At 43.3% G+C, this 14,717-nt stretch overlaps 1 protein-coding gene across 1 annotated transcript in view; it reads right to left on the reverse strand.

Moving 5' to 3' along the window:
- The window catches only part of PIP4P2 (phosphatidylinositol-4,5-bisphosphate 4-phosphatase 2), a 347,658-nt gene extending 333,230 nt beyond the window's left edge, over positions 1-14,428 (reverse strand). Inside the window, exon 1 of the mRNA XM_086965980.1 lies at positions 14,202-14,428. Coding sequence (XP_086822106.1) covers positions 14,202-14,307 — 106 coding nt within the window. The 5' untranslated portion in view covers positions 14,308-14,428. The remainder of the gene's footprint in view (positions 1-14,201) is intronic.
- Between the last annotated feature and the right edge of the window lie 289 nt (positions 14,429-14,717).

Raw genomic sequence — 14,717 nt, forward strand, 5'->3', positions numbered from 1 at the left:
ATTACTCAAAATCCGCTGGAGCACATATCTTGAGACATAGCAAAGGCACATCGGGCTACCAGTCCCTACAATTTTGCCAAGTTTGGTGGAAATCCATTCAGCCGTTCGGGCTAAAAGTGAGTTTGACCCCCTTATGGAAATTAACATGGGGAAAACACGTTTTGGGCCCCCTTTTATCTCGGACCCCGCTTGACGAATCCCCCCCAAACTTTCAGGGAAGGATCGGAGCTCGACGAGGCGAATTTGAGGAGATTTTCAGGCAGATTCGTCAACCGGCGCCAAAGTTATTCCAAATAGGATTTTTTTCAATGCAAAATCTCAAAATTCTAACTATAACTACCTACTGGCGACCGCCAGTAGGTAATATATATATAAAAAAAATTTAAAAAGAAGAACTCTCCAAACAATCCTAGCCCTGCCACGTTTCACCGGACTGGAAAGACGAAGAGAGGAACCCGTTTTCTTGGTGCCAAACAAAGTGAGTTTATTCAAGCTTGTTTTTGCTCAGCATGCCCGCCATTACGCGTTTCGACAGTATCCACTGTCTTGATCAATATATATATATATATATATATATCCCCCTGGGGAGAAACTCAAGATTCAATTTTTGCTGAGACAAAGCTGACTGTATTTAGTTTCATGAATTTGTATAGTAACTGTCTCATTAAAATCACAGACAGTTTTAATGGTCTTGTCTCTTTACCTCTGCAGGAAACCCGCCTTTTTGCGTGGTCGCCCTGGATATTTAATCTTCTACTGGACGCTATATTTTTGCTGGCTTTAGGACTCTGTGCACAGTATACACCTGCTAACCAGTAGTACAGTACCTGTGCACCCCTTTTAAACATGGTTGATTTGGCATACTTCTAATTAGTATACTTAACTTCCCTACAAGTTCATAGTATATGCTACATAATGTACCCAAGGGCTTGGAAGTTAAATGGCACTAGTGACCTGCAATATTGATTGTGGCTCCCACTTAAATGGGATTGCAAACATGGCTTTTGGCCTACCAAAATAGCCTGACTGTAACTGTATAAACATGCACTGTCAGCTGTCAAAGTAAATCCCTTGTTGCCGGGTAACCTCCCTCCTTTCAAAATATAGGTATGTCACCTCTGTATTGGCTGGTGTCCCACTAGGTAGGCTGCGTGGTATTTAAATGTAGGACATGTAGAAAATAATGTTACCATGTCCCTACAGGACAAGCCCATAAAAGCTATTTTCAATGTGGCAGGCCTAGCTGTCTTATGTAGAAAACCAGAGTACAGATTAAAGTAATAAAACTGCATCTCTGGAATTGGACTAGCTAGAAAAATAATGAAACTAAATTTTTTTCGTTAAAAAAAAAAAAAACAATTGCGAAGTCTGATTTGTAAAGAATATTAAGGAAAAGTAACTTTTAGAAAGGGATCTTTTACCTGTCTGAATTGTCAGAAGGCTAATTGGCATAAGCCACTGCCAGTTCTCAGCCTGTGCTCAGCCTTTAGTAAGTATGTGAAAGATTTATGAAATACCTCCAGGGAACAAACAACCAGCTGATTTGAATGGGCAGAAATGACTCCTCTGAACTATCAAGAATATTCTGGGTGGGGGCTCTGGGCATTCTTTTTGACACCACAGTGTCAAATCTTGCTTGACAGCTCTTTTGATCCACATGTAACATATGAGGCACAGTTAAAAAAGGTAGAGAACAGGATGCCAAGACAATTCTTGTAGATCTCCTGTCTGGTTTAGTGACCCAGTTTATGTCCTACCAGATTATTGTCTCTGGGTGTGTTGTAGGTAAAGTGCCTTCCTCAAACTGAGGTTTTGGTTTAGATTTGGGAGCTAGTAGGAAAAGAGGGATCCCTTCTGCCCAAAGGGATAGGGCACTACACAGTAACGAGAAAATTATTCCCCTTTAGATGTGGGTGGACACTAGGACTGCCATAGTACACTCTCCACATACCCCTTTCCCGCCAGTCCAAGTTTAATCTGGCCATCTTAAAAATACCCTGACATGACATTTTGGGCCTGTTTATTGTAAAGCAAACAGGAACTGCTGAAAAAGTGAGTAGGTTACCCTAGGACATTTTACTCCATTGGTTAGGGAGGGACCAGCAGTCACCCCCAATCACAAACTTGTGGCAGGCAAAAATGTAGCATCCCAAAGTACCCTCTTCAGAACACTTTCTAGACCTGCAAAAGATCATAAGAGAGCTGAGCTGCTATGTGTGATCTGTGAGGAGCCCTAAAGGACTGGACCTGCTCCTCCTTGCTCCCAGGACAAAAAAAGTGGACTGAAAGGGACTGTTGGCTGACCTGTGTGGCTAGAGCACTAACATTTTTATGCCGTGCCACTCCCCCCACTGGAAAAAAAAAATTCAGTGGGCCCCTCCCCCATCAAACTTTTTCACAATTATACTAATAAACTCATACTGTTTAAATAGGTCTATACTAATTTAAAACCTTGCACTTTTAAGTTCTTTTAACGTTTTAAAAATGCAATCAAATACATATCATACTATACTGTTCCGGCAGGCCTTAGTAACTGCAAAAGTATCAACAGTATGATGAAAAAAATGGGGGTGGAGGTTTTGAAGACTATTTGGATTCCCTTCCCTTTTGACACCTTCTTCCAGCCAGGATATAAAATGAGAAAAGATGCTAATGATTGCCCATTGTGGAGCGCTTTACTGCAGCTCATTTTTTTCTGCTGAAAACAAAGCAGTTTTAAGCATAATTAGGCTGTACGGTTTTAGGTTTAAACCTATAATAACTGATAAAACCCCACAAGAAAGGAAATAGCCATCACCAGTGTAAACATATAAACACTGAAAAAAAACCTGCACAACCACAAACTAAATGCCATTCAAAGAAAGGAAAAGGAGAGTGAAAGAGTCATTTTTATTTCTTCCTGAAGAGGCAAATACAATGTTACTTTGTTATAGAAGGTAACAGTACGAAAGACTGGGTTAACATTATTCTGCATGAGTTTTGTTGTTTAGGGACGTCACTAAAATATTGTTTCTTCTTCCTTTTTTCAGTTTTGTGGTCTTTGCTATAAAGATTCAGGGGTTAGAAGCATGCTTTAGGTGTTTATTTATTTTATAAACTGTAGAGAATCTGGAAATATCAAAATCATATTTGATTTTTTAGCTACGTTTGAGGCTTTCACTGATAGGAAACAAATTTAGCTTTCATAAGAATCTTTCCCAATATGTACCATCACATTTACCCACAGAGAATGGGTAAAAACCCTTGAAACATCAGCCCCTTTTTCTAGTGAGTCAGTATTGACAGTAGGTGAATTGCCAAACACTCCAGGCTTTAAACATTCAATGCAAGGTATAGTGACCGGTATATGTGAAAAGAGTGCAGTCACAAAGCATCTGGGATACTGGTGAAAACAAGACACCAGACTTTTGGAAAACATGGAACACAGTGTCACTTGGAATGCTGCTGCAAAAAGGTCTCACTAAGTTCAACAAAGATTGGAGTGATTTTGTTTGCATTTGCAGTGATTCAGCTACGTATGTGAAAAAGTTGTGTGATGACCTGTCAAAATCAATACCCGAGCTAAAGTGCTTCCCTGTACGAGATCCTTGCCATATGCTGAAAGCATCTTTACAATCTTCAGAGTGAATGAAGAATGATAGTGACTTTTTAGTCCATTCTGGTGCACTGTTTTGTTATGCAAGGAAACTAAAACGCAAATATTTCTCATTGTGTGCTTTGTGTGGCATCAAAGAAAGAGTCAGCCCAACTGTGTCACTTAGCAGGTGGCTGTCAGTCCTAGAGGCTATGAATGCTATATTATCCATGTAGCAACCGTTTACAGAACTTTTGCTGAGTCATGATGCCAAAGGCAATAAATGTGAGGATCTCTGGTCACATATTGATAGCGATTTGAAAAAAAGTACCCAGTATTCTTAGATTTTTACAGGAAAGCAAGACTGCTGTAGTGGACATAATTAAAAAACTAGAGTCTGAAAACTCCCTTGTCTACGAAGTGTTCAGCATAAATGGTGTAGATGTGAAATATCTCCTGGATAGTAGGCTGGGTGACACTTTTAGTGACTTTGGCACTGCAACATATTCCATGTTAGAGTGTTTGCCACTTGGTAAGCAAAGAAATGTTGAGGAGCAATTCAGGAACTTTAATTTTACAATGTATGACAAAAAGATTTTCACCAACCATGGCATTTTAAGTCAATAAAGCCTCACTGTGGTTCTCTGCACAAGTTATAGATCCCTCGGGTAAAGGGACATTTTCTCCAGAGTTTCAAAAGTGCTGCCTCATTTTGACCGCTGAGGGTATATGCACCCAATTCAACGCATATGTTGCAGAACCTGTTGCAGCGAATCACAATCTTCAGGGGCACAGTATTGGAATGGAAAGCTATGTCAGTGGCCAGAGTTAGCAAATTGTATACTGGCTATTTTGGTGTTTGTTGCCCGTCTCAACTGCCACTGTTGAGAGGGCCTTTTCACAGATAAAAGTGTCCGTGGGAAGGAAAGAGCGAGCGTGCATAACCAAAGACTCACTGAAGAAGTATTGTATGGTGTACTACGGTAAGTTTGATTTGTAAAAAGGTATTTGGACCTCATTTACACTGTACATATACGGTCTATATTCCATGCACTATCAGTGCAGAAAGCAAGCAATAATAAAAGCAAAAAGTTCCATAAACACCGGACAACACGGTTTCTGTTTTTTTAATGGCACGAAAATGTGTAACCACTGATACACACTGTTTTTTATGGTATTTAAATCACTTGGAAACACTGAAAAAACCCCACCAGAATTTACCAAAAATAGAAACTGAAAACAGGAAAGCCTAAGATAATGCTTCTTTTGGCCAGCGCAGGGGGGTCCCGCTGGGACCACTTGAGGCTTCCCTCGGGGGGCCCGCCCCCTTCAGTTTGAAGACCACTCAGCTAAAGGGAGACAACAAGCTGCAAGAGGCCTTTCCCTGGAAGACGTCAGCTGTTCAGTGGCAACTAGGCCAGAACTGGACCCTGCTGCGGGCCTCTGCCTGATACACTGCAATTCTTTAAGCGCCTCCGCTGAGGTGCTGGGAGCTTTCAAAGTGCACTCCTGTGGAAAATTGAGATTTCAAGAACTAAGTCAGAAGGTAAAATCTTTACCCAGGATAAAAAAACTTGTTGATGTATCTGACAACATGTAGCAATACGATATAAGTAAACGCCATGATAAAGGCAGGCCCGACCAGCCGTTAGTTGGCCCAATGGCTAAGGCGCTCTACCTCGGAACTGGGTTCGAGTCTCTGTAATGACGCTAAAAAACATCCTGTGATTCTGGGCAAATCACTTAATCTCCCCGTGCTCAACAAACGTTAATGTGTGTCCTCATGCAACGTAACTGGTGCTATGTAAAGCACTCGGATACCTGATTCAGGTCAAGTTCGCGATATATAAAACTCTGCAAAAAAAAAGAAATACAAATAAATGCAATGTTGATGTATTGATGTATACCATAGAATGAGCTCACATAATGCCAATACCAGTTGAAAAAATGTCAATGTTGCCTCATATACACGAACAATATGAATATCAGTAAAGACAATATCGATGTACGCTATGACAACTGTACGCATAATATGGATGATGTTGGTAAAAATAATATCCACAACTGCCATATTAATTGTACACATTTGCACAAACTCATATTATTACTGTCAGATTCACTAAAGGTGACCTACCCATCAACCCAGAGTAAGAGAATCATTAGTGAGACAGGCCCTGCAACCCAAAGCAGAGCCTACTAAATGACAGGTCACAGGTGGGAATAAACTTAGCCAAAAGACAAACGCACACCCAGTGTTAGAAATGGGGGTCTCTAGTTAGCAGAGGTAGGTACCTTTGTCCCAAGAGGGACCCTTACTTCTAGTCAGGGTAAGGGGATACACAATTTAGATAAACCCTGCCTCACCACCTTGATAGTTTGGCATGAGCAGACAGGCTTATCCCAAAGGCAATGTATTAAGTATTCATACCAACACTTACGGTAACATAGTGAAAACACCCCAAATGGACACCACACCAGTTTAAAAAAAAATGTCTATCTATACTTAGATAAAACGACAAAAATCCAACATACACATTTAAAAATATGACTTTCAAATGTTTTCTAGAACTCTTACCATAGAAAACTATGAATGCGTGACTTTTACACAAAGTACCTGAATTGCGTCAAAATTCACAAGGCCAAAAACCTGCAGAGTGAAGAAGCATTGAAAGCAAAGAGATGAGTCAGTTCCGGAGACTTTGGGGAGGCGAAGCAACACTTTAGCTGCATGCAAGAGAAGTGGTGCGTCAAATCCAGTCTGTAGGGGGAAGTGATGCATTGATTCTTCGTGACGGTTCCGGCCGGGCGGTGATGCGTCGGGAAAATTGTCGCACAGGTGCAATGCGTAGAAATCCAGGATGCGTTGGTAATCGATGTGGCGATGGTGAGTGGCGCTGCGTCGGTTTTCTTCCGCCGCGACCCCTCGATGAGTCGATTCTTGCAGCAGCGACAGGCGCCGAGTGGGTTTTCATAGCAGCACGCAAATGCGTGGAAATTCTTCTCGGGTTGTGGAGATGCGTCAAAAAAACTGCCGCAAGATAAGCGATGAGTTGTTTTTGTAGTTCTTCAAGTTCCTTCTCTCTTCTAGCTTCGAAACAGCAGCAACAACCTCCAGAGGTCCAATACTGGCACAGGCACCTCCGGGCAGGTCGGAACTCACAGCAGCAGAGAAGGTGGGGGTGAAGTCTTTGTGTCCCCGAGACGTCAGAACAGGAGGCCAGCAGACACAGGTCCTAGGAGATCTCCTTCAAGCAGGGGACACAGCAAAGTCCTTCTCCTTTCCTTGGCAGAAACCGCAACTGCAGGCCAACAGCACACAACAAAGGGGCAATACTTCTTCTAAGTCTCTCCAGCTCTTCTCCTTGGCAAAGGGTCCTCTTAAATTCCAGGGATGATCTAAAGTTCAGGAGTTTTAGGTCTAATATTTATACCCCAAAAAGTCTTTGTTCTCTTTGTGCAAGGGTCTTGAAGCCCAGTCCAAAACGGTTCTATTCTCTCTTGTGCAGCTGCCTCGTAGGAGGTGGAGGCAGCATTGTTTAAGGTAGACCAGCCGTATTCAGGTGCAAGGGAAATCTCCTCCCACCTACTCTGAATGCAGCCCAGGTCTATTGAGCCCAACCCTGACTCATTCAGGAAAGGAAGGACACACATCAAGCCCCGGTGGCTGTCTAAGAGAATACACCTCCCCAGCCCCTGTCACTCCACAACCAGAAGGTCAATACACAAACAGGCAGAGGCGCACATAATGGTTAAACAAGAAAATGCCTACTTTCTAAAAGTGGCATTTTCAAACACATGTTATAAATAAACTCCCATTCTATCCTATGGGACAAGGTAGCCTTTCAATAGTGAAAAACGAATTTGGCAGTATTTCACCATCAGGACATGTCACACATACACAGTACATCATTGATGGAGGCAGGGTGGACATTTTTGTTCCCGGCGACTCAATTGCACATGGTGCATCTTTGCAGTTTTATACCATCCATGACATTACTGCCACTCGAGGACTAGTAGCCCGTGCCGCACATTGTAGAAATAACAGCCTCTAGTGGGACAGTTGTCCGCTCCCTGTCTACCATAAGAATAAAATCAATTCATTATTTCTTCTGGTTTATTTTAACCTCTAAACGTCTTGGGCTCAAACGTCTAATCGCCTTGAGTATATACACACAAGAGACATCGAAGGAGACTTGTTTTCCGATCCAACCCAAGGCACATCATTATCCCTCACGACCCTTTCGTATATCCTTGATTGGGCGGCTTAAGGCTTTGGACAGTTTCATCCATTATTTTTGAGACCATGGTCATATTCCCGGTGTTCTTTACTTGATAATTAGAAATTCAAGTGGCTTCTCCTGAAGAAGGTGTGTGTCACACCGAAATGCGCGCAGAGATTAACATCTTCATCTACTTAGATTTAGCCACCTTTGAATTATTTTACTATATTATGTATATTTATGTGATCTTTATGTATTTTTATGTTAGAATGTATGTGAATTAAATAGAAATATATATATGTTTAAATTGATTGTCATGTTATAGTTATGTTATTATTATTGGTGTGGTTGTACCCGTTTTAAACAAAATAATATGTATGAATAAAATGAATTGTTCTCAACAGTCTTTTGGTAGTACACTGAGCTTCTGTTTATCATTCTTCATGGGTAAGACCTGATTTGTGCCAGGTTTCCAGTTGCCTAGGAATTGATATTACTTTAAAAACACACACAGTACATGTCCTACCTTTCACATACACTGCACCCTGCACAATGGGGTACCTTAGGCCCACCATAGGAGGTGCCTTACATGTAGAAAAAAAAGGGAAGGTTAGGGCCTGGCAAGAAGGTGTACTTGCCATGTCGACATGGCAGTTAACAACGGCGCACAGACACTGCAGTGGCAGGTTCGAGTTACCTTTTCAGAGCTACTCCTGTGGGAGGCACAATCAGTGCTGCAGGCCCACTAGTAGCATTTGATTTACAGGCCCAGGCAAACCTCAGTGAACTTTACTAGGGACTTACCAGTAAATCAAATATGCCAAATCGGGGAGAACCAATTGGAACATCAATTTACACAAAAAGCATATGCACTAGAGTATAAAGTGCCCAGAGTCCTATAGCCAACAGGCACAGGCAAAAAGGAGGAGAACAGAGCAAAATGTTTAGGGTTAACCCTGCAAAAAGGCCATGTCCAACACCCAGGGAAAACCCTTATCAATCCCACAGATAGGAAGTTACACCACAAACAGGTCCGAGGAAATTGGCCCCAATAAAACAAGATTAGCCAAAGGCGCACGCTCCCAAAATACCACAAAGATAGATGCCACATACTGTTAGGAACACTCAGTCAATCAGGATACAGCATACACAGCACACGTAGTGATCACACGCTCTCCACACTGAACATCAGGACACATACACACTGGTCCATAATAGCCCTCTCTGAGGTCAAGAGCTACCTGCATCCCTCTTATCAGATGGTTGTACTTGCTGTTTACGACTAGGCCAAGAATGCCGGATCGTTTTTTTGTACCTCACGAACTGTATATAATGGTCTGCCAAAACTTCTGTACAGTGAGAGACTTTCTTCTGACGCTACTCTGTTGATATTCTCTTGGCCGCTGCATTTAATTAAACCAACTTGCTCCTGTTTTGCCAAAAGCCTCTTGCGTCTTCATTTTTTAAGGAAAATTCATTTGCAACAAACATATCCAACCCACACTCCATAGCGGTCAGCCCCCAATTGCACCTAGGTCTCGGTTTACTGTGACCATTGACTAAAATTGGCTTTATGCTTTTTGCCGTCATTTATATGTAAAACTTTAAATTCCATATTTCCTGTTTCCCTTACTGGATTTTTGTTGTTTTGGTGTCAATTTGTTCATTAACTTAAATCCTTTTTTCAAATTCATTTTTCAGTGGTTATTGTTTAGCATTTTGACTTTATTACTGTTTTGGTGCTGCATAGATACTTTACACATTGCCCTAAATCAGTGGTGGCTGGTGACTTAAAAGTGGGGAGCGTAAAAATTTGGTTGAGAAGAGGTTTTTGTAGTGAGCAAGGCGGGAAAACCCAATAATCATAAGAGTGGTTTGGGAGGTGCCTTGCCCTATTACATTTTTTTTTTTAAAGATGACAAACTAGTGCATTTCAGAGCAAATGTGAAAAACACATGAAGCCCAGGACATGGGCACAAGCTTCATTCATTTTCTGCTCCCTCTTTAGAGTCAGTCAAATCAGGCCTGGATTCAAAACCCCACTGCATGAGCTATTGCTTGGTCCTGGCGCTGTGGACCAGTAGAGGATGCCTGATGCATCGTGGTTGCATATGCTCGAGTCGTGCACATAGGCGATGCAATGTGTAGAAATACTGCACCTTTTATTCATAGCAAGGCAGACTAAAGACACTCAAATCATGGGCTGCACTGTTGGAGTATTGCAAAAGTGCTCCAAGTCCATAGTGGGAAGATGTTCCTCTGATGCGAACAATAGGATATACCGATGATAGTCTATTTCAACAAGAGTGTGGTTTCAAAAGTCACCAGCTGGCAATGCTGTAACACATATAAATGCATGTATGTGGTATGTGTGCGTGTATGTAGATGAGCACATATTTTGTATACATATTAAATACTGCTGTATTTATATCTGTATATCAGAGGACAGACATTCATACAAGGGCCTACACAGCAGGCGTGCACCCCCTCCCATCCCCCACCCCTCCATCGTGTGTGTCAGCCCGGGCTGAGACAGCTTTACGTGCACTCACACAGTTTTTGAGCTGCCAGCGCACCCGAGTACTTCACAGGTCTTTAAAAGACCATTCACTTGTTAACCCTTCGATGGTGATGACAAGCTCAGCTCGTCATCAGCCACGGGGGGCGTGTGCGGATGACGAGCTGAGCTCGTCCTCTAACGCGGCTTTTAGAAAAAAGCTGCGTAGCGCAAAAATAACCGCCGCAGCGATGCGGTTAACAATGCTTTGTTGTTTTTTTCCCTCTCCTTCTTAGAGCCCCTGCATCTCCACTCTGCCTATGACTGGAAGAATTAGCTCCCTCCCCAATGTTTTTCCTGGGTTGCAGACTGCTCTACCAAACACACTGCACATATGCGCCCTGAGTCAATTGATGTTAAGATCCCCAGAGAGTGAAAGGCTATCTTTTCCAGAGAGACAGAATTAGGACAGATCACAACACAGGAAGACAAATTTCAGTTTTGCCATGAAATTTTAACAAAAACCAATAGACCTCCCGTCAAGCTATAATTCAACTGTACTCATCATCTGATCCTACACTCAATACCAGTCAGCCTTGGCGAACTTGGGAGTCTACCTTAGGATTCCAACTGGACCTATCTCACTTAGTGAGGACACCGTCTCTACAGGTCATACGACTTTGACCCACTATTGGTAGCCAATCCTTTGATCCTCACATCTTTGTCCAATTTTGTTTACAGCACTGAACTATACTCTTTTTGCCCTGACGAAGTTCCTTAAAGGCAAATGGAACGAAACGCGTTGGCTGTGCCTATGTCCAATGAATACTACTAAATAAAGAAGAAGATATTTAATACATTACTGCCTTTTTTGACTTTAATTGTGTGCACGTTCCATTTTATGTTTTCATCTCTCTGATTCATACACCTATTGGTAGCAGGTGTAGGAAGTAGTTTGCACCACCCTAAATTCAGAACTATAGGATCTGGAGTGCTTGACCTGGTCTGCTGCCTTGGTCTTTTTGAATTTTACTGTTGAAACTATCCCAACGTTCTCTACTGGTTGCCCAATGAGTCTTGAAAGTGGAAGGAGACAATCCGCAGAAAGGGTATTCCTAAAGAACTGAAGGACTAAAACGGGGTCACATTCCCAGAAGAATAACCGTTCTCCTCTAAACCAGTTCTGAGAGAAGGCCCGTGGTATTTACAGGCCTCAGGGGTAGACAACCTCCAGGAAACCTGAATAGCTGTGGCCACAACTTCAGATAACCCTGGGTTCTGCAACTCTACTCCTACTGACCAAAATCCAAGCCAGGCATCTAAATACTTGCTTGGCTGTCAATAAAAGATTTGAGTCTTCTGACTAGCTTAGACACATTGGCCAGCGAAAAAGGCCAGTAGTTGTCGGTTGCACTTAGATTTTGTTGTGGAATCTCAAGAAGCTTTAGAAGAAGATTCCCAAAAGTATAGTCTCTAAAAATATCTAGCACCGCTTCTAGGCAGAATGTGAGCAAGAAATACTGATCGGCCCGAAACTGCAACAAATCTCACATCCTGCAGACTATCAACACAGCCCAGCCCTCGAGGGAAGAATACCACATTATAGTACAAAACAAGGGTCTGAAAAGCAGACAGAGAAATAATAATAAAGCTGAAGAAGGTTGAATAGGCTATCGACCCGTAGATAAGGTGGCATAGGTGGGATAAGTGCTATTCTTTTTCGTGTGTATTGCTATAAGGGTGTATACAAGGAGGGGGCCTCCTCTAACTTAAGGAAGGGGACTACGGAGAGAAATGAGGAGGTAAAGTGTATGTAGCTACCCATCTAACCTTCTTTAGAAAATGTATCACAGAACGTACTTATCTGTGTGTTTTTCCAATTCCTGCACACTGCATGTTGAATAGTTGATTAATCTGCGTACTTTCACCTATTGGCTCTCAGATCGTGAGGTCACTTTCAACACACACATGGTTGAATGGTTTGAAAGGCGAGTGTGGTTTTACCCCTTGGAACCGGAATGTTGTGGCACCCTTGCAATGTCACTTACTACACATTTCATTGTAGAATGTGCAAAACTACAAGTGTGGTTGAACCCACTGGCACCTGATAGTAGAATCAACGTCACTACCTTTCCATTGCTTCGTGGGACGGGTTAAAGGGCAAATTTGGTTTGAGACTTTGGCACTCGGTATTGGGGTCACTTCTGCAATGCCATTTCCTGCCACGTCACTTTCGATGCAGGCCTTCAATGGGGTTCACTGGCGAGGTCACTTCTAAGTCGAACCTTCTCAGATCTGACATACCACAGAAAATCGCTGCGGTCCCCTGTCACAAGTTGCAAACCAAAAGCACTTTTGAGTTTGTTGAAAGACACCTTACATGGCATACACTGCATGTGCAAAACATCCAGGTGCAACTTTTATGCCCGTGTTTAAAGTTGCTGCTGCACTGACAACAAGGCCATACATTGTGCACTACACAGTGCTCCATGTTTCATAGAAGATCACGGTATATACTACCTAAAAAAAGTTAACTACAACGCTATTAAATTCTAGTCAACAATGCATCTCTACTGGAGGAGATGTATCACAATTTGGGTGGAACTGTGTACACCTACACTGATAACTTTTAGGCTAATTAATGGACTACTTACTGCTTCAACAGTACCAGGCCCCCGATTTTACTAGATTTGCTAACTGCATCATTGGCTACGGAAGGAAAAGCAATGCTTTCATTTATAGAAGGAATTTGTATCCTGCAGCCAAAACATTGGCTTCCTCTGCGCTCGCGCATCTGAACAGATTTAATAAAGCACCATTGGCATTGGTTCAAAACAGGGTCCCGGCCGATGAAGAAACAAAAAAGTTTGTTGTCAGGACACGTGATGAGCTACTTGTGTCCCTCGGCAAATGACTCGGTGCAGGGAGTACAAACAACTCTGGGAACAACCACCATGCAAAAGACAGTGCAAGAATTGGTGTTTACGGTTGGAACAGGCAATGAATTAATGATTTATCCATGAAAGGATTGTGCCACACATATACTTTAAAGTAGTATGCTTATTTTGTCGCATCAAAGCGTGCCTTTTCATTTTCGTCACACGTTGCTCCTGGAAGTTAGTTACTTAAGTTGTCATAGTTAATGATCATGAAACGTTACCCAATAAAGAAATACCTTTTTATGTGTTCTTACCTTTTTACGTCTTTTCTCCGAAAAACCATATTGCTAGTTAAAGGTAGGAGTGAAATTTAGAACTTTATTGGCCTCCTAAAGAGCAGGCTCTCTCTGAAGTAGAATAAACGAGCCTTACGGGCTCTGTGTCTATCAAAGCATGTGCTTTGTTTTACCTACTGACACGTGCAATCCACTACCTGTACATAACATTGTACGGGATCTTAGTATAAGCTAACGGTGCAGCCTAGCTGAGCTGCTTTGTAATAGGGATGTTTGCGAATAGTTGTGCAAATGACAATGACAGGGGGGGGGGGGGGTAGAATATACATAGGGTGCAAGGCTGGTATTGCACGCTTTGCAAATCAGTGGCTAAAGACGCCTGAATACAGTTACTATAGCGCATCGTGCATGGTACACGAATTTCGATACCTTTGCAAATACACCGATGACTAATGCTTTCTCAAGGGTTGCCCAATATCCCTATCTGTAGGCTTGACAGTTGAGTGCAAGATTACAGGAACGCCACCCTATTAAAGCCCTTATCTGCCATATTTCTGGACGAGGACAAAGCCCGGGACTCACACAATGGGCAGCTTCTGCAGGCAGTGTTGCGGGATTTACCGGGGCAGGCTCTCCGCCCAGCTCCCAAGTTGGGAGTGCGGGAAGTAGGCTATCGTGGGTGGGGAGGTACCTCTTGTCTGGACGCCGGCTGGAGAAGGAGGAGGGCGGCCTTACCTCGGAGGTTGTTGTCGTCGATGTACGGCGGGGCGGTGGGAGTCACGTTGCCCGAGCTGGCTGAGGACAGCAGCGGCGAGCGCTCGTCCACCCCGTCGGCAGCCATGACTGCTGCAGCGGCAGCTGAGCCTGCTCTGTCGAAGGGGGAGGGGCGGAGGCAGGACCGGGAGACAGCCTCAATCTTTAAGGTATTCTCACAAGGGCAGCAGCGGGAGATTTCGGGGGAGGCCTGGCCGGAGAGAGGCTCCCGGGACAGCCCTGGTAGAGGAAACCGGAGAAGGATCACACGCTCCCCCCCGTGTGTCACAAGGTCACGGAGTGAGACATAAACACAGAGGGCAGGCGGCAGGCATGGGAAAACCGAGCCCTCCGGCTCTGCGACAACGACGCGCGGGGTGGGCGAGCGCGGCGCCTCCGCTACCTTCCCCAATAACGCGGGGTTAAACGCGAGTACATGGATTGGTTTTCATTTGATGTGACATCTGGTGTTGAGTACGCGTTGTCCTTGGACTCCTA

This window comes from Lissotriton vulgaris, chromosome 4_1, assembly GCF_964263255.1.
Source record: "Lissotriton vulgaris chromosome 4_1, aLisVul1.2, whole genome shotgun sequence".
NCBI classification, from domain to species: domain Eukaryota; kingdom Metazoa; phylum Chordata; class Amphibia; order Caudata; family Salamandridae; genus Lissotriton; species Lissotriton vulgaris.